Here is a 20,400-nt window from a genome sequence, read left to right as displayed (position 1 = left end):
CATTCAAGGATGCAAGGGCAGGAAAATGGGATTAGCGTGCCTTTAATGGTAACTGTTGTCGCTGCAGACTCGATGGTGTTGAAGCTACTGTACCGTTAAAGATATTTTAAATCATGTTCTCTGCAGTTATAAGCAGGCATTGAGCTGTCTGCTTAGAAGTCCTTTTATTGCTGCTTAAATGTTTTAAATGGGGATTTGTTTATTTTTATTCTGGACCTCATGCAGTGTCCAGGATTTTACGGCCTTTTGAATTATTGGGGGAAGAATGATTGACAGGTCAGGTGACAGGAGTTATTTTCCTTTCAGTTTGGTTCAGAGTCAGAGGCTGTCTTGGTTTTCAAACTGCAGGCAGGTTTTCTTTCTCTCTCCCTGGTATTGTAAACTCTGCTGGCTAGCTGGAAGCAGGTCTTCTTGCCTTCCTGGAGTGAACATTCTGCTGTTGGTGTTTGTTGGCTGAAAGCTGGAGGCCAGCAGCAGCATTACCTCTACCTCAGGGTCTGCTGGAAGTTAGGTGTTTTTAACTTCAGGCTGGATGCAGTGTTCTGTCTCTTTCTCCCCGGTGTTTTGGGAAGCTGTTCTGACTTCAAGCTTGTCTGGGTGAGTGTGGCAAGAGAGCAAAAAATCCAACCAAAGGACTAAGTTCCGGTAAGTGGCAGGGGTGTTTGTTTATGGGGCTTGTTTGGTTGGAACAGTATTTAGCTGTTAAGGTTTATACATTTTCATTGTTAGTTTTTTCTTGTTTGTAATGGATAAAAGTTATTGCTAATTTTCTTTCTACATATGTTAACTATTCTTCAATAAATTTTGTTTGATAAAATTTGAATCATACCAGCAGTATGATTCAAATCCAAATTGCAAATCTTATGATCCAGACGGACTTCATAAAATACTTTGGAGTTTTTAACCTGGATGATAACAATGGGACGAAGGGTCTTTCCCACACTGTACCACTCTGATTCTGATCAGTACTCGGGTGACCATCCTCTCAGGGAGATTTGCTAGTGCTGTTTCATGGCGACGGGATGGGAACCTGAGGGCAAATTTAGAGCAGGAGATGTGAGAAGAAGAATTAATGAGTAATTGTGAAAGACAGAAGCAGCTTGGAGGGCCGAAGGGCCTGTTTCCTGTGCTGTACTGTTCTTTAGCACAGGTTAAAAAGTGTACAGCACAGGGATTTGGCAATGTTAAAAGGTGTATATGTAAATGCAAGGAGCATAGTGAATAAAACCAATGAGTTGAGGGCACAGACACATGGCAGTGTGATGGAAACCTGGCTTAAGGAGGATCAAAAGTGACAGCTCAACATCCCTGGAAATGGTTTTCAGGTAGGATAGGGAGGGGGAGAATAAAAGGTGGGGTGTAGCCTTATTGGTTAAAGAATCAATTATAGTTGTGAGGAGGATTGACATATTAAATGAAGCCAAATGGATTGAGCTTAGAATAAAAAAAGGGGTAGCCACACTGCTAGGACTGTACCAAATAGTAGAAAGGAGTTAGAAGAGCAAGTAGGTGGACAGATTTCTGAGTGCAAAAACAATGTGGCAGTAATTGTCAGGGATTTCAACTACCTTAATATCAATTAGGATATGAAAAGTGAGGGCACAAAGAGCAGAACATGTTTGAACTGCTTTTTAGCCAGCACGTAACAACACCAATGAGAGGGAGTGTAATTCTAAATTTAGTCTTAGGAAATGAAGCTGGGCAAGTGGTTGAAGTAGCAGTGGGGAGCATTTTGGAAGTAGTGACCATAGAATAGTTAGATTTAGCATCATTATAGAAAAGGACAAGGACAGAACAGGAGGCCAAGCACAAGTTAAAGAGATGTGTATTGTCTTTGAACATTGTATACATTTGTGAATCTTAGGGCCTTTGGATGTGGTTGCGGTGAGGGAGACATGGTTAAAAGAAGGACAGGACTGGCAGCTGAATATTCCGGGGTATAAGTGTTTTAGGCGAGACAGAGGAGGGGCTAAAAAAGGTGGGGGAGTAGCGGTATTAGTTAGGGAGCATATTACAGCGGTGCAGAGGGTGGATAATTTAGAGGGGTCATGTACTGAGTCGCTGTGGGTGGAGCTCAGAAACAGGAAAGGTGCAATCGCTATGTTTGGGCTTATACTACAGGCCACCCAACAGCCCACGGGAAGTGGAGGAACGGATATGTCAGGAGATTCTGGATATGTGCAGAAAAATAGGGTTGTTGTAGTGGGAGACTTCAATTTCCCTGGTATAGACTGGAAAGTGCTTTGGGCTGGGGGTCTGGACGGGGAGCAATTTATAAAATGCGTGCTGGAAGGTTCTTTGGAACAGTATGTAGATAGTCCAACTAGAGAGGGGGCTATACTGGATCTAGTTCTGGGAAATGAGCCCGGTCAGGTCGTCAAAGCTTCGGTAGGGGAACCTGTGGCAAATAGTGACCACAACTCTGTTAACTTTAGGATAGTAATGGACAAGGATGAGTGTTGTCCTCAGGGTAGGGTGCTAAATTGGGGAAGGCTAACTATAGCCGGATTAGGCAGGAATTGGTGGCCGTCGATTGGGAGAGGCTGTTCCGGGGTAAGTCCACGTCTGGCATGTGGGAGTCTTTTACGGAACAGTTGATAAGGCTGCAGGACAGGCATGTGCCTGTAAAAAGGAAGGATAGGAAAGGTAGGATTCGAGAGCCGTGGATAACCAGGGAGATTGAGGATCTGATCAAAAAGAAAAGAGAGGTCCAGGCAACTGAAAACAGATGGAGCTCTGGAGGAATACAGAGAGAGTAGGAAAGAACTCAAACGGGGAGTTAGAAGGGCAAAAAGAGGTCATGAAATGTTCTTGGCAGACAGGATTAAGGAGAACCCTAAGGCATTTTATTCATATGTTAAGACCATAAGACCATAAGACATAGGAGCGGAAGTAAGGCCATTCGGCCCATCGAGTCCACTCCACCATTCAATCATGGTTGATTTCAACTCCATTTACCCGCTCTCTCCCCATAGCCCTTAATTCCTCGAGAAATCAAGAATTTATCAATTTCTGTCTTGAAGACGCTCAACGTCTCGGCCTCCACAGCCCTCTGTGGCAATGAATTCCACAGACCCACCACTCTCTGGCTGAAGAAATTTCTCCTCATCTCTGTTCTAAAGTGACTCCCTTTTATTCTAAGGCTGTGCCCCCGCGTCCTAGTCTCCCCTGTTAATGGAAACAACTTCCCTACGTCCATCCTATCTAAGCCGTTCATTATCTTGTAAGTTTCTATCAGATCTCCCCTCAACCTCCTAAACTCCAATGAATATAATCCCACGATCCTCAGACGTTCATCGTATGTCAGGCCTACCATTCCTGGGATCATCCGTGTGAATCTCCGCTGGACCCGCTCCAGTGCCAGTATGTCCTTCCTGAGGTGTGGGGCCCAAAATTGCTCACAGTACTCCAAATGGGGCCTAACCAGTGCTTTATAAAGCCTCAGAAGTACATCCCTGCTTTTGTATTCCAAGCCTCTTGAGATAAATGACAACATTACATTTGCTTTCTTAATTACGGACTCAACCTGCAAGTTTACCTTTAGAGAATCCTGGACTAGGACTCCCAAGTCCCTTTGCACTTTAGCATTATGAATTTTGTCACCGTTTAGAAAATAGTCCATGCCTCTATTCTTTTTTCCAAAGTGCACGACCTCGCACTTGCCCACGTTGAATTTCATCAGCCACTTCTTGGACCACTCTCCTAAACTGTCTAAATCTTTCTGCAGCCTCCCCACCTCCTCAATACTACCTGCCCCTCCACCTATCTTTGTATCATCGGCAAACTTGGCCAGAATGCTCCCAGTCCCGTCATCTAGATCGTTAATATATAAAGAGAACAGCTGTGGCCCCAACACTGAACCCTGCGGGACACCACTTGTCACCGGTTGCCATTCTGAGAAAGAACCTTTTATCCCAACTCTCTGCCTTCTGTCTGACAGCCAATCGTCAATCCATGTTAGTACCTTGCCTCGAATACCATGGGCCCTTATTTTACTCAGCAGTCTCCCGTGAGGCACCTTGTCAAAGGCCTTTTGGAAGTCAAGATAGATAACATCCATTGGCTCTCCTTGGTCTAACCTATTTGTTATCTCTTCAAAGAACTCTAACAGGTTTGTCAGGCACGACCTCCCCTTACTAAATCCATGCTGACTTGTCTTAATCCGACCCTGCACTTCCAAGAATTTAGAAATCTCATCCTTAACGATGGATTCTAGAATTTTGCCAACAACTGAGGTTAGGCTAATTGGCCTATAATTTTCCATCTTTTTTCTTGTTCCCTTCTTGAACAGTGGGGTTACAACAGCGATTTTCCAATCCTCTGGGACTTTCCCTGACTCCAGTGACTTTTGAAAGATCATAACTAACGCCTCCACTATTTCTTCAGCTATCTCCTTTAGAACTCTAGGATGTAGCCCATCTGGGCCCGGAGATTTATCAATTTTCAGACCTTTTAGTTTCTCTAGCACTTTCTCCTTTGTGATGGCAACCATATTCAACTCTGCCCCCTGACTTTCCTGAATTGTTGGGATATTACTCATGTCTTCTACTGTGAAGACTGACGCAAAGTACTTATTAAGTTCCTCAGCTATTTCCTTGTCTCCCATCACTAGATTACCAGCGTCATTTTGGAGCGGCCCAATGTCTACTTTTGCCTCCCGTTTGTTTTTAATGTATTTAAAGAAACTTTTACTATCATTCCTAATGTTACTGGCTAGCCTACCTTCATATTTGATCCTCTCCTTCCTTATTTCTCTCTTTGTTATCCTCTGTTTGTTTTTATAGCCTTCCCAATCTTCTGACTTCCCACTACTCTTTGCCACATTATAGGCTCTCTCTTTTGCCTTGATGCATTCCCTGACTTCCTTTGTCAGCCATGGCTGCCTAATCCCCCCTCTGATAACCTTTCTTTTGTTTGGGATGAACCTCTGCACTGTGTCCTCAATTACTCCCAGAAACTCCTGCCATTGCTGTTCTACTGTCTTTCCCATTAGGCTCTGCTTCCAGTCGATTTTTGTCAGTTCCTCCCTCATGCGCCTGTAATTACCTTTATTTAACTGTAGAACCTTCACATCTGATTCTGCCTTCCTTCTTTCAAATTGCAGACTGAATTCTACCATATTATGATCACTGCTTCCTAAGTGTTCCCTTACTTTAAGATCTTTTATCACGTCTGGCTCATTACATAACACTAAGTCCAGAATAGCCTGTTCCCTCGTGGGCTCCATCACAAGCTGTTCCAAAAAGCCATCCTGTAAACATTCAATGAATTCCCTTTCTTTGGGTCCACTGGCAACATTATTTACCCAGTCCACCTGCATATTGAAATCCCCCATGATCACTGTGACCTTGCCTTTCTGACATGCCCTTTCTATTTCGTGGTGCATTTTGTGCCCCTGGTCCTGACCACTGTCAGGAGGCCTGTACATAACTCCCATTATGGTTTTTTTGCCTTTGTGGTTCCTCAACTCTACCCACACAGACTCCACATCGTCTGACCCTATGTCGTTTAGTGCTATTGATTTAATTTCATTTCTAATTAACAAGGCAACCCCGCCCCCTCTACCCACCCCTCTGTCTTTTCGATAGGTTGTGAATCCCTGGATGTTTAACTGCCAGTCCTGAACCCCCTGCAACCACGTCTCTGTGATGCCTACCACATCATACCTGCCAGTCACAATCTGGGCCACAAGCTCATCTATCTTGTTCCGGACACTGCGGGCATTTAAATATAGCACCTTTAATTCCCTATTGACCGTCCCTTTTTGTTTTCGTAGTGTGGTGGACCTTGGTCTACTGAGCCTTTCCAGACACTGTGTCATATTTTGTGAGATGGGGACTATCGTAACCTCTCCTGAGTGCTGTCTTTTCGTGATTTTTTGTAATCCTAAGCAGCTACGCTTCCCACTGATTCCTTCACCTCTTGGTTCCCTGACTTTCCCTTCCCCCCCAATCTCTAGTTTAAAGTCCTATTGACCACCCCATTTACTCTCTTCGCCAGAACACTGATCCCAGCTCGGTCCAGGTGGAGACCATCCCAACGGTATAGGTCCCCCCTGCCCCAAAACTGATGCCAGTGTCCCATGAAAAAGAACCCTTCTTTCCCACACCACTCTTTCAGCCACGTGTTAACTTCCCTTATTCTTGCCTCCCTATGCCAATTTGCACGTGGCTCGGGCAGTAATCCGGAGATTATGACCCTTGAGGACCTGTTTTTTAATTTGAATCCTAGCTCTTTATAATCTCTAAACAGGTCCTCTTTCCTAGACTTGCCTATGTTGTTGGTACCAACATGGACCACAACAACTGGATCCTCCCCCTCCCTCTCCAGTATCCTTTCAAGCCGGTCAGAGATGTCCCGCACCCTAGCACCGGGCAGGCAACATACCATGCGGGACACTCTATCCTGCTCACAAAGGATCCTATCTATCCCCCTGATAATAGAATCCCCTACAACTACAACTTGCCTATTTACTTCCTCCCCTTGAATGGCCTGCTGAACCATGGTGCCTTGGTCAGCTGACTCATCCTTCCTGCAGCCCTGTTTGCCATCCACACAGGGAGCAAGTGCCTCGTACCTGTTGGACAGGGTCAAGGGCTGAGGCTCCTGAGTTCCTGACTGCTGGTTCCCTTTACCTGCCTGACTTGCAGTCACACCCTGCTGTCCCTGGCCACTGGCAGGATTTAAACTATTTACTCTGACAGGTGTGACTGCCTCCTGAAACACAGTGTCCAGGTAAGTCTCCCCCTCCCGGATGTGCCTCAGTGTTTGAAGCTCAGACTCCAGCTCATCAACTCTGAGCCGGAGTTTTTCAAGCAGCCAACACTTACTGCAGATGTGGTCGCTGTTGCTCGCAATGGGATCTGCCAGCTCCCACATCAAGCAGCTCAAGCACATCACCTGACCAGCCATCTCTAATTAATTAATTAGTTTAATTTAAGTTTATGAGTTTAGCTGTGTTTTTTTTAAATTTGGGGCAGATTTGCTATCAACCAATCAGATCACAGCTTCCCTCTGACGTCACTTTTGAAGAAAGAAAAAGTGGAAAACAGGAAGTTACCGTTAGGTTTTTATACTCACCCAGAGACTGCTCCTCCTCCTCCGAACAGCTCCCGAAACTAGGCCCCGATCCCCGGGTTAAAGTGAGTTTTTATACTCACCCAGAGACTGCTCCTCCTCCTCCGAACAGCTCCCGAAACTAGGCCCCGATCCCCGGGTTAAAGTGAGTTTTTATACTCACCCAGAGACTGCTCCTCCTCCTCCGAACAGCTCCCGAAACTAGGCCCCGATCCCCGGGTTAAAGTGAGTTTTTATGCTCACCCAGAGACTGCTCCTCCTCCTCCGAACTGCTCCCGAAATGTTAGGAACAAAAGAGTTGTCAGGGAAAAAGTCGGACCTCTCAGGGACAAAGGAGGGGAATTATGCTTAGAACCCAAGGGAATAGGGGAGATCCTAAATGAATACTTTGCATCGGTATTCACAAAGGAGAGGGACTTGTTGACTGGGAGTGTCTCAGAGGGAGGTGTTGACCCATTAGAGAGAATCTCCATTACAAGGGAGGAAGTGTTAGGTTTTTTAGGTAACATTAAAACTGACAAATCTCCAGGGCCTGATGGCATCTATCCTAGTTCAGTGAGACAAGAGATGTAATTGCTGGGCCTCTGACAGAAATCTTTGTCTCTTCATTGGACACAGGTGAGGTCCCTGAGGATTGGAGGACAGCAAATGTGGTACCGTTATTAAAGAAGGGTAGCAGGGATAACCTGGGTAATTATAGGCCAGTGAGCTTGACGTCCGTGGGAGGGAAGTTGTTGGAGACTGGATGTATGCGCACTTAGAACGGAACAATCTCATTCGTGACAGACAGCATGGTTTTGTAAGAGGGAGGTCGTGCCTTACAAATTTGGTGGAGTTTTTTGAGTAAGTGACAAAAACGGTTGACGACGGAAGGGCCATGGATGTCGTCTATATGGATTTCAATAAGGCATTTGACAAAGTCCCTCATGGCAGGTTGGTTAAGAAGGGTAAGGCTCATGGGATACAAGGAGAGGTGGCTAGATGGGTAGAAAACTGGCTTGGCCACAGGAGACAAAGGGTAACAGTCGAAGGGTCTTTTTCCGGCTGGAGGTCTGTGACCAGTGGTGTTCCGCAGGGCTCTGTACTGGGACCTCTGCTATTTGTGATATATATAAATGATTTGGAAGAAGGTGTAACTGGTGTTATCAGCAAGTTTGCGGATGACACGAAGATGGCTGGACTTGCGGATAGCGGTGAACATTGTTGGACAATACAGCAGGATATAGATAGGCTGGAAAATTGGGCGGAGAAATGGCAGATGGAATTTAATCCAGATAAATGCGAAGTGATGCATCTTGGAAGAACTAATGTAGGGGGCAGTTATACAATAAATGGCAGAGCCATCAAGAGTATAGAAACACAGAGGGACCTAGGCGTGCAAGTCCACAAATCCTTGAAGGTGGCAGCACAGGTGGAGAAGGTGGTGAAGAAGGCATATGGTATGCTTGCCTTTATAGGACGGGGTATAGAGTCTAAAAGCTGGAGTATGATGTTGGAGCTGTACAGAACGCTGGTTAGGCCACATTTGGAGTACTGCGCCCAGTTCTGGTCGCCACACAACCAGAAGGACGTGGAGGGTGCTCCGGTTTCCTCCCACAGTCCAAAGATGTGCGGGTTAGGTTGATTGGCCAGGTTAAAAAAAAAATTGCCCCTCAGAGTCCTGGGATGCGTAGGTTAGAGGGATTAGCGGGTAAAATATGTGGGGGTAGGGCCTGGGTGGGATTGTGGTCGGTGCAGACTCGATGGGCCGAATGGCCTCCTTCTGCACTGTAGGGATTCTATGAGGCTTTAGAGAGAGTGCAGAGAAGGTTTACCAGGATGTTGCCTGGTATGGAGGGTCTTAGCTATGAGGAGAGATTGGGTAAACTGGGCTTGTTCTCCCTGGAAAGATGGAGAATGAGGGGAGACCTAATAGAGGTGTACAAAATTATGAAGGGCATAGATAGGGTGAACAGTGGGAAGCTTTTTCCCAGGTCAGAGGTGACGATCACGAGGGGTCACGGGCTCAAGGTGAAAGGGGCGAGGTATAACTCAGATATCAGAGGGACGTTTTCTACATGGAGAGTGGTGGGGGCCTGGAATGCGCTGGCAAGTAGGGTGGTGGAGACAGACATGCTGGCATTGTTTAAGACTTACCTGGATAGTCACATGAGCAGTCTGAGAATAGAGGGATACAAACGAATGGTCTAGATGGACCAATGAGCAGCACAGGCTTGGAGGGCCGAAGGGCCTGTTTCCTGTGCTGTACTGTTCTTTGTTCTTTGGAGTGAAGGAGTATTGTGTTGTAGTGGGGAATTCTATTTCAGTGGCCAGATTACTTTAGAAATTCTACAAAGTAATTCTGTTTAATAACCTTCGCAAAAGTAAATATAACTCGGATTTAAAGTGTAATAAAATTTATTTCCAAAACTAGTTTTGTTAGAAAACATGCAAACAATACGAAGAACAAAAGACATACATTAGACAAATACAATGGTACAATACTTCGGTTGAAGGGGAATCTGGTGGTGCGACAGCACCTTGAGTTTCCTCCACAGATCTTAACTTTCGTGCCAAAAACTTGAGCAATTTTATACAATTTAGTTATCTTAAATACAGCCCAGCAATTAACTTAACATGATTTCATTTAATATTCAACTTGTCAATCTATTCATGACAACATTTTCAAATCAAATTACAATCTGACACCTTAAATAAGGGTTTGTCATTTGTTCATTCAACTATCAGAAGTATACTTGTCAATAAAAATGGCTTCCTTGTCGCTCAGCAATACAAAGCTATATTTTTAACTTATTCAGCATTATTGTGAGGTATTTAGAACTGGTATTTCTGCTGGATGTGGGTCCAGTCATCTGGCAAAATACCCAGACTGAGCTCCCTGTTCTCGAACACAAATTTGATACAAATTTATATAATTTGTTCTTTTAAACAATGCATGGCTTCATAACTGTACCATGTTTAAGTTACATTGTAATCGAGTCTTCATCTTTTAGTCAATTCACTGATACAATTAATCCTTGGGTTCTACAATCAGTTATTGGCACATCTATTAGTTTTACATTTACGATTCTAATGCCTATTTATTTTCAAAATCTTGTATTAAAATATTAGCTTGGGTATTAGTTGGGTATTATATGATTAAATTCCCATCATCATGTGTCATAATCAAACTGTTCATGTTTTATTTATTTTTTGTTGTTAAACTAATTAGCGGTCCTGGGACTCTGCTCTCATACATAGAACATAGAACAGTACAGCACAGAACAGGCCCTTCGGCCCACGATGTTGTGCTGAGCTTTATCTGAAACCAAGATCAAGCTATCCCACTCCCTATCATCCTGGTGTGCTCCATTTGCCTATCCAATAACTGCTTAAATGTTCCTAAAAAAATTTTTTTAAAAAAGTAAAAGTTGCGGTCTTGGTTGTGTTCTGGAATCTTCTTGTCCAGTAGTGATATCAACTCAGATAGTAACAGTACTACTTTCTGTCTCCTTTTCTTGAATATAGGTGTTACATTTGTGGTTTTCCAATCTGCTGGGACCGATCCAGAATCTAGTGAATTTTTGAAAATTATAACCAATGCATCCACTATCTTTGCATCCATATCTTTTAACACCTGTGAATGCAGGGCATCAGGTCCATGGAACTTGTTAGCCTTTGGTCCCATTAGTTTCCTTAGTACTTTTTCTCTCGTGATTGTATCTGTTAAAGCTCCTCCCATCCCCCTCTGCTTATTTCTGGATGGCCTTTGCGTCTTTACCATGATGACAGATATAAAATGCATGTTCCTGCTTTCCATTATTAATTCCCCAGTCTCATCTTCTAAAAGATCAACATTTGCTTTCGCTACTATTTTTATATACTTGTAGAAGCTTTTATAGTCTGATCTACTTTATCTCTCTTCAATTCTTTTTAAATTACCTTTTTTAATATCTAAAATTTTCCCAATTCCCTGGCCTGCCCACCACTCTGCAGCATTGTACATCATTTCATTCAATTTGCTACTACCTTTATTCCCTTAGTTAGCTTTGGATGATGCATCCTTCTCATAGCGTCATTCTTTCTCAATGGAATATATCTTAGCTCCTTAAATATCTGTTTCTTACTGTCTTACCTATTTTCATATTCCACTTTAGGCAAACCTGTCTACATGCCTTTCTAATTGCCTTTATTTAAGTCTAATCATGCTATGATCACTCTTGCCTAGTGGATCATTTCCAATGAGGTAATTAATCATGTCTTATTGCATATGATGTGGAGCAGCACTCCGAAAGCTTATAGTATTTACTATCAAATAAACCTGTTGGACTTTAACCTGGTGTTGTGAGACTTCTTACATTGCATATTACCAGGTTGAAACAGACTGTTCCCTGGTTGGTTCCAGAATGTATTGTTTTAAGAGACTGTCCCAAATACACTCTATGAACTCCTCCTCCACACTATTTTTGCCAATTTGATTTGTCCAATCGAATCCAGAGCCAGCACAGAGAGGCCGAGTAGAGTGATATGTTAAAAGTTTCTATATCCAATAAGCCAAACAAAAATGAAATTTGCCAATTCAAGTATAAGTGAATTTTTAATGGTGTGATCAGATTGATTTACTGCGATACAAACTCATTGCCCATGAAAGCTCATTTTATGTTTGTGGAATGTCAAATGTTTCAATTGTGCAAAAATTCTACATTTTAAAATGACTGTTTTAGCTTCTATCCTAATCCAATCATGATGTATTTCACTATCTGAAAATTAAAATTAAAAGTGAAAAGATGCTTTTAATTTACTGGTTTTCTCTCTGAGGATACTTCAGTGTGATTGGGTGCTTTGCCTTGCTTGTTGGTAAACTACCACCGAACACCTGGAACCATAGAATCCCAACAATGCAGAAGAGACCTCCGGCCCATCGAGTGTACATCGACCCTCCGAAAGAGCATCTTACCCTGGCCCACCCTTCTGCCCTATCCCCATAATCCCACTTATTTGGGGTGGCACAGTGGTTAGCACTGCTGCCTCACAGTGTCAGGGATCCAGGTTCAATTCTGGCCTCGGGTCAATGTCTGTGTGGAGTTTGTGTAGCCATGATGTGAAGATGCCGGTGTTGGACTGGGGTAAGCACAGTAAGAAGTCTCACAACACCAGGTTAAAATCCAGTGGGTTTATTTGGTAGCACGAGTTTTCGGAGTGCTACTCCTTCATCACGTGACTCACCTGATGAAGGAGCAGTGCTTCGAAAGCTCGTGCTACCAAATAAACCCATTGGACTTTAACCTGATGTTGTGAGACTTCTTACTGTGTGGAGTTTGCATGTTCTCCCCGTGTTTGTGGGGATTTCCTCTGGGTGCTCCGGTTTCCTCCAGTTGATTGGCCATGCTAAATTGATCCAATGTTAGGGGGATTAGCAGGGTAAATATGTGGGGTTACAGGAATAGGGTCTTTGTGGGATTGTTGTCGGTGCAGACTCGATGGGCTGAATGGCCTCCTTCTGCACTGTAGGGATTCTATGATTCTATTTATCCTCCTAATCTACACATCTTGGGACACCAAGGGGCAATTTAGCATGGCCAATCTACCTAACCAGTTCACCTCTTGGACTGTGGGAGGAAACCAGAGCACCCGGAGGAAACCCATGCAGACACGGGGAGAACGTGCAAACTCCACACAGACTGTCACCCAAGGCTAGAATTGAACCTGGGTCCCTGGCTAGTGAAACACACTCCCAATTGCAATCCAGTCAACACTGCTAGAAATACATCTTGCAGGGCTTGGGTTAGAAAGCATTTGGCTTGACTGTGATCTGCATTTCTTTGGTTTTCCATCTGCTCACCCACGGGATGAAATAATTTATTGATGTTCACTGTAAAAACTCATGGACAGATGAAAGGAAAGGGAGCTGATGACTTATTCAATCCATTTTTCAGTTGCTGACATGTGTACTCAGATGCCCAACTTTAAAACTGTATTTTAAAAAATGGCCTTTATGACGTTTAATTTTGATGTTAACTGGTTGACTGATGTTTCACTTTGAGGGAATAGTTTCTAAGTACATATGAATTGTTTTTCTTACTTTGTTTCATTTATTTCTTTTGAACAACTTTTTTCTTCCCTTGTAGGTTTCTTTCCCACCATCAACCCACTCTTGCATGAATTGCCTAGTTATCGGTCATTGCTTAGAAGGTCTTCACTTGGTGCAACGACAAATAAACGGAAATCAGTCAACCCCAGTCATTTATTTTCTTCACAACCTCACAGAAGATCTGATTCAGAGGACCTTGAACAGCCCATTGGGCCATTGCGGGAGCTGCCTTTTAGTATTAAAGAGAAGAAAAGAATCAGGTTAGACTGTCTGTATTATAGCATAGAAAACTACCATTGCATATGGAACTTGATGATGCCCTGATCAGTTCATGAGCATAATGTTAACTGAACTGGAAATAATGCAAAACCGCTGACCATATCATTTAGACTTTGATGCTTTACTGCTATAGTTTTTAGACTGCTACAATCAATCAATTAAGAAGAAAGGAACAACCTTGTCTTTACAAAGGATCTATCAGGTGGCACGGTGGCACAGTAGTTAGCACTGCTGCCTCACAGTGGCAGATCTGGGTTCGATTTCCGGCTTGGGTCACTGTCTGTGCGGAGTTTGCACGTTCTCCCCGTGTCTGCGAGGGTTTCCTCTGGGAGCTCCGGTTTCCTCCCACAGTCTGAAAGATGTGCTGATTAGGTGTATTGAGCCGTGCTAAATTCTCCCTCAGTGTACCCGAACAGGCGCCGGAGTGTGGCGACTTGGGGATTTTCACAGTAACTGCATTGCAGTGTTAATGTAAGCCTACTTGTGATAATAAAAAAATTGTATTCTCCAATGTCCTAAAGTACTTCAGAGCTAACTAGTTAGTTTTGAAACACCTTCATTGCAGCTTTGTGGATAAGTGCGACACAACAATTTTCTCACACAGACCCACAGAAGAGCAACTGAGATAAATAACTAGAAATCTGGTTTCAGTGATATTGGTTCAGAAGTGGGCCAAGGATAACTCCGTACTCTTTGAATAGTGATACGGGGTTTATAATTGAAAAGACATCTGAAAGGTAGCATTTGAACAGTGCAAATCCTCCGCGGTACTGCACAGATTTGTCACTCTAGGTTATGTGGTCATGTTCTGTGTCACTGCACCCATTGTTTACTAGTACAGAGGTGAACATACCAGCTAGTGAACTGGCTGTTGTTGTAAATATCTGAAGTAAAAGATTGTTGATTTAATGGGGGGGTGCACCATATACCCGATTATGGGAGAGAAATAGAAGAAAAAGATCTCTGAATTTGAAGGATAGAAATAAGAAAATTACAGTTCCAGCAGATTTTAAATAACTGCTCATTGAGGGGTTCAGGTAAACAGAGAAGTGAATGGAATTGCTCAAATTAATTTATTCTACTTGCCGTAACATTCTCCCTCTTGCGCTTTGAATAACATCCCTATTGTTAGAAGATTGGTAGTTCTCTTGCCCACCACAATATCTAATTGAGTCCACTGCAATAGATTTCCTTCTTTCTCATGCTGTACATATCTCTGCTCAGCTCCTACAGTTTTCTTTTTGTTGTTTTGGCCAGGTTTCTTCTGCATTAATTATTTCTTTCTTGCCATGTTCACTGAACAATTCTGCTGACACGGTCAAAGAGTGGAGTATTTCATTGCTATGCTTTCCATAGTTCCTTGAAAGGCCAGACGGGTTTCTGGCTTTCAGTAGAATTTTGTGTTATAATGGAAACATTTAAATATAGTCCTTTCCCTTGGCTTTGTTTGATTTTATTCAAAATAATATTCTTTGCTTAGCTCATAGCTTTCAGCGAATTCTTCCTTCAGTTGTAGCAACTGGTTCTATATCTTTTCAGTTCTGCTTCTGATTCCTTTTCCTTTCATCCTCATCAGATTCTGCAAAAGCAAAATATTGCAGATGCTGGAAATCAGGGCCCAGAACTCCCATGGAATGGCAATCAGCATCAGATTACCACTCTGCTCCTTTTTACTTACCCGAGTCTGGAGCTGCACAATTCTTGTCTAGACTTCCAAACTGGGCCTGGTGAGAAATGTGCAGTGCAGCAGCTGTGAGGAGTCCTTCCAGTCCAGGGCAGCAGCATCGGGGGAAATGAAGCTACTGTCTCTTTTTACAGCAACAGCTGCTGTAAACCGGGCAGGTTTAAAGATCCCAGTCACTTTGACAGGAGAGAACATAAGTGGGGAGGAGGAGGGGACTCAGTGGGGGTTTTTTGGAGGGTGAGTGGTCTGTGCTGTGGTTACCCAGGAGTTAGAAGTGGCTTTGATCCTTCACTCAGAGAGTAGTAAGGGCGTGGAATGCCCTGCCTGCAGCAGTAGTGGACTCGTCAACATTAAGGGCATTTAAATGGTCATTGGATAAACATATGGATGATATTGGAATAGTTTAGGTTAGATGGGCTTGAGATTGGTTTCACTGGTCGGCGCAACATCGAGGGCCGAAGGGCCTGTACTGCACTGTAATGTTCTGTTCTAAATTTTTCGAGGTAACTATTCTGCTCAGAGAGTTGAACCATTTCAAAGTCTCCGATTAACTTGATGTTTTGTAGGGTTATTGTCCGTTGGAAGTTAAAACTGCCCAGGCGATTCCTGTGCAGTCCATGCGTGAGCGACATCTGGGGGCTCCCACAGTGCATCTTCTGGGGTACCCCTGGAGAATGGATCTGGGCCCTGAAATTAAAAACAGAAGATGCTGGAAATACTCAGACATCATCTGTGGATAGAAAAGCAGTTGATGTTTCATGTCTGTGACTTTTCATCAGCACACAGATTTTGAACTGGGAAGTTCCTTTTTGCTCCATCTTTTCCATATTTCCTATTCCTTCAGCCTCTGACTCATTTGCTGAGATTTCTTACTCATCTGTTTATCATTTACTTTAGGTTCAGCTGGGTTTTTTTTCAACTGTCTTTTCAATAGTTCTTCTTTGTCTTTGTTAGGTTCCTTTTCTATCTCCTTTTTTCCTTATTTACATCACCCTTCCCTTCTACAGGGGATTCTAATTTTCTTCTCCCTTCTTTACATTATTTTCTCCTAGATTCGTCATTAAATTTAGTTTGATTGTCATTCTGTGGTCTGCTTCTTTGCATCGTTCTCTGCTGCTCTTGTGTATTTTCTTGAATTTGAATCAAGGGTTTTCAGATTCCTCCTTTTTTTAACTTTTCCACTGGCTTCTGTAACACAATATACAAGTTCTTTTTTATTTTGATTGTTTGCATTAATTCTAGCATTGTACACCATTTCTGTATCTTTCACGATCCAAAATGACCAATAGATCTCGAGTGAATACAACTTCATTTCTACACAAATTTAATCCACCCAATCCCTCATAGCTTTCCTGTATTAACACTTTGGTTATATTTTGGTGAGGATAATCCTTTTGGGTTGAATATACATAGCTGTTTGTTGGCATTTAGTGAGAGACCATAAGATACAGGAGCAGAATTAGGCCATTTGCCCCATCGAGTCTGCTCCGCCATTCAATCATGGCTGATACATTTCTCAACTCCATTCTCCCACCTTTTCTCTGTAACCTTTGATCCCCTTACCAATCAAGAAACTATCTATTTCTGCCTTAAAGACATTCAATAAGCTGGCCTGCGCAGCCTTCTGTGGCAATGAATTCCATAGATTCACCACCCTCTGGCTGAAGAAATTCCCCCTCATCTCGGTTCTGAGGCTGTGCCCCCGGATCCTAGTCTCTCCTACTAATGGAAACAACTTCTCCTTGTCCATTCTATCCAGGCCTTTCAGTATTCTGGAAGTTTCAATGCGATCCTTCCCTCGTCCTTCTCAAGTTCATAGGAAATCTCCTCCCACAATAGTAGTTTAAAAAGTTTATTTATTAGTGTCACAAGTAGGTGTACATTAACACTGCAATGAAGTGAAAATCCCCTATTCCTTTAACCAATACTGCAGAGTTGAATTTGATGCCAAAATGTTGTCATTTAATTTCTCCTTCACACACAGTCAGTTTCTGTGACTCTCAATCTGTCACTGGTCTAGAATCACAGGCTATAATGGAACAATCACAAGCCCCTGAGAGTGAGTAGATTTTCAGTTGGTCATCTTGTTCTCTGCCTCTGACTCATTGAACTAAGCCAAGGGATATCTGGTTGTTTAAAACAGATTTTTAGTTGGATAGTTTTGAAACTGCAATGTAGTACTTCCACTTTAACATCCTCTCTTTTATGTCCTAAAATGGAAAGCTGCCCATGGTGGCACCGTGATTATTGAGCTTCAGAGCATGTTATTGTCACTCAGGATTTCTGCATATCCTTCAGCTGAAATAAATAAGTTTAAAGAAAGGTTTATTAAAAATAACTACGGGTCTGAAGTTTGACCTGTTCCTCTGCTGTCATTTAAACGGAAATGCAATGAAAGCTTCATTGATGTGTGTACGTTGAGTGCTGCTCATGTTTCCAGCGAATTTACAGCCATGAAGGGAACAGCTCCGAGGAAATTTTTGGCCTAGATCTCAACATAGCCCTCATACAGCAGCAAAGAGGCAGCATTAAACCTAAACAATTACAGGATTAGGCCACATTTTCAATATTTCATCTATTTTCACACCTGTTAATGTGTTTCTAATGTTTAATTTGATCACTGTTCTATTAGAGCTGGCCAAGATTATCAAGCACACATGTCAACAAAGTTTGATCAAAGCCGTCTATTTAGAAAAAAGGCAAGATTTTTTCAAACGATCAAGGAGCGTTTATCCAGCCTGTATCTTTGGAAAAAAGACATTCATGATATAGAAGGTGAGAAAATTTGAATGGTCGTTCAGCTAAACAACGGAATTAATTTGTTTTAAATCATTAAAATGGCTGCTTTGGTAAAATGTTAATAGCTATTTATTTTTAATTTGTAAATTTTTGAGTTCTCCATTGGAAAAAGAGAAGCAAGGCCTCTCCATCCTTGAGACCAGTCCATTCGCCCAATAGTTTACTGGAGGTTGATGGGTAAAAGAGAACAAGCATTTTAGATGAGGAAGTGGCTGGGGTTTGATTGGGGAATAGTTTACCCTGTCATGTTGCAATTCTGTATTTATTATGAAATGTTGGAGATTTTTATTCTGCTAAAGGAAGAATACAAAGGATGTAAATTTAACAATTTACATATGCAAATGTGTTTTAATTGAAGATGGCATGGAAGTAGAGTCAGAGATATATAGCATGGAAACAGGTCCTTTGGCTCAACTTGTCCATGCCGATCTGGTTTCCTAAACAGAACCAGACCTATTTGCCTACACTTGACCCATATCCCTCTGAACCTTTCCTATCCATGTACCTGTTCAAATGTCTTTTAAATGTTATAATTGTACCCGCCTCTACCACCGTCTCTGGCTGCTCATTCCATATACACACCACCCACTATGTGAAAAAGTTGCCCTTCAGGTCCTTTTGTATCTCTCCCCTCTCACCTTAATCTTATGTCTCTAGTTCTGGACTCCCCTACCTGGGGAAAAGACCTTGGCAATTCACCTTATCTATGCCCCTCATGATTTTATAAACATCTATGAGGTCGCTCTTCTTCCTCCTACACTCCAGGGAAAAAAAGTCCCAGCCTATCCAGCCTTGCCTTATAATTCAAACCTTCCAGTCCCGGTAACATCCTTGTAAATCATTTTTAGAACATAGAACATAGAAAGCCACAGCACAAACAGGCCCTTCGGCCCACAAGTTGCGCTGATCATATCCCTACCTCTAGGCCTATCTATAGCCCTCAATCCCATTAAATCCCATGTACTCATCCAGAAGTCTCTTAAAAGACCCCAACGAGTTTGCCTCCACCACCACCGACGTCAGCCGATTCCACTCACCCACCACCCTCTGAGTGAAAAACTTACCCCTGACATCTCCTCTGTACCTACCCCCCAGCACCTTAAACCTGTGTCCTCTCGTAGCAACCATTTCAGCCCTTGGAAATAGCCTCTGAGAGCCTACCCTATCCAGACCTCTCAACATCTTGTAAACCTCTATCAGGTCACCTCTCATCCTTCGTCTCTCCAGGGAGAAGAGACCAAGCTCCCTCAACCTATCCTCATAAGGCATGCCCCCCAATCCAGGCAACATCCTTGTAAATCTCCTCTGCACCCTTTCAATGGCTTCAACATCTTTCCTGTAATGAGGTGACCAGAACTGCGCGCAGTACTCCAAGTGGGGTCTAACCAGGGTCCTATAAAGCTGCAGCATTATCTCCCGACTCCTAAACTCAATCCCTCGATTAATGAAGGCCAGTACGCCGTACGCCGCCTTGACCGCATCCTCCACCTGCGAGGCCGATTTAAGAGTCCTATGGACCCGGACCCCAAGGTCCTTCTGATCCTCTACACTGCTAAGAATGGTACCCTTCATATTATACTGCTGCTTCATCCCATTGGATCTGCCAAAATGGATCACTACACACTTATCCGGGTTGAAGTCCATCTGCCACTTCTCCGCCCAGTCTTGCATTCTATCTATGTCTCGCTGCAACTTCTGACATCCCTCCAAACTATCCACAACACCACCTACCTTGGTGTCGTCAGCAAACTTACCAACCCATCCCTCCACTTCCTCATCCAGGTCATTTATGAAAATGACAAACAGCAAGGGTCCCAGAACAGATCCCTGGGGCACTCCACTGGTCACTGACCTCCATGCAGAGAAAGACCCCTCCACAGCCACTCTCTGCCTTCTGCAGGCAAGCCAGTTCTGGATCCACAAGGCAACAGCCCCTTGGATCCCATGCCCTCTCACTTTCTCAAGAAGTCTTGCATGGGGGACCTTATCGAACGCCTTGCTGAAGTCCATATAGACCACATCCACCGCTCTTCCTTCGTCAATGTGTTTGGTCACATTTTCAAAGAACTCAACCAGGCTCGTAAGGCACGACCTGCCCTTGACAAAGCCGTGCTGACTACTTTTGATCATACTAAACTTCTCTAGATGATCATAAATCCTGTCTCTCAGGATCCTCTCCATCAACTTACCAACCACTGAGGTTAGACTCACCGGTCGGTAATTTCCCGGGCTGTCCCTGTTCCCTTTCTTGAATATAGGGACCACATCTGCAATCCTCCAATCCTCCAGAACCTCTCCCGTCTCCATCGACGATGCAAAGATCATCGCCAAAGGCTCCGCAATCTCCTCCCTCGCCTCCCACAGTAACCTGGGGTACATCCCATCCGGTCCCGGCGACTTACCAACCTTGATGCCATTCAATAGTTCCAACACATCCTCTTTCTTTATGTCCACATGCTCGATCCTTTCTGTCCACCGCAAACCAGTAGTG

At 43.4% G+C, this 20,400-nt stretch overlaps 1 protein-coding gene across 1 annotated transcript in view; it reads left to right on the top strand.

The window, feature by feature from the left end:
- Positions 1-20,400, top strand: part of tmc7 (transmembrane channel like 7) — a 100,061-nt gene that overhangs the window by 13,577 nt on the left and 66,084 nt on the right. The window contains exons 2-3 of the mRNA XM_078240933.1: positions 13,185-13,407; positions 17,743-17,885. Of these exons, the coding sequence (XP_078097059.1) occupies positions 13,185-13,407; positions 17,743-17,885 (366 nt within the window). The remainder of the gene's footprint in view (positions 1-13,184; positions 13,408-17,742; positions 17,886-20,400) is intronic.

Source organism: Mustelus asterias, chromosome 23, assembly GCF_964213995.1.
Source record: "Mustelus asterias chromosome 23, sMusAst1.hap1.1, whole genome shotgun sequence".
Classification (NCBI taxonomy): Eukaryota; Metazoa; Chordata; class Chondrichthyes; order Carcharhiniformes; family Triakidae; genus Mustelus; species Mustelus asterias.
Note: the sequence above shows the minus strand (reverse complement) of the source record. Positions and strands in the feature narration are given on the sequence as shown.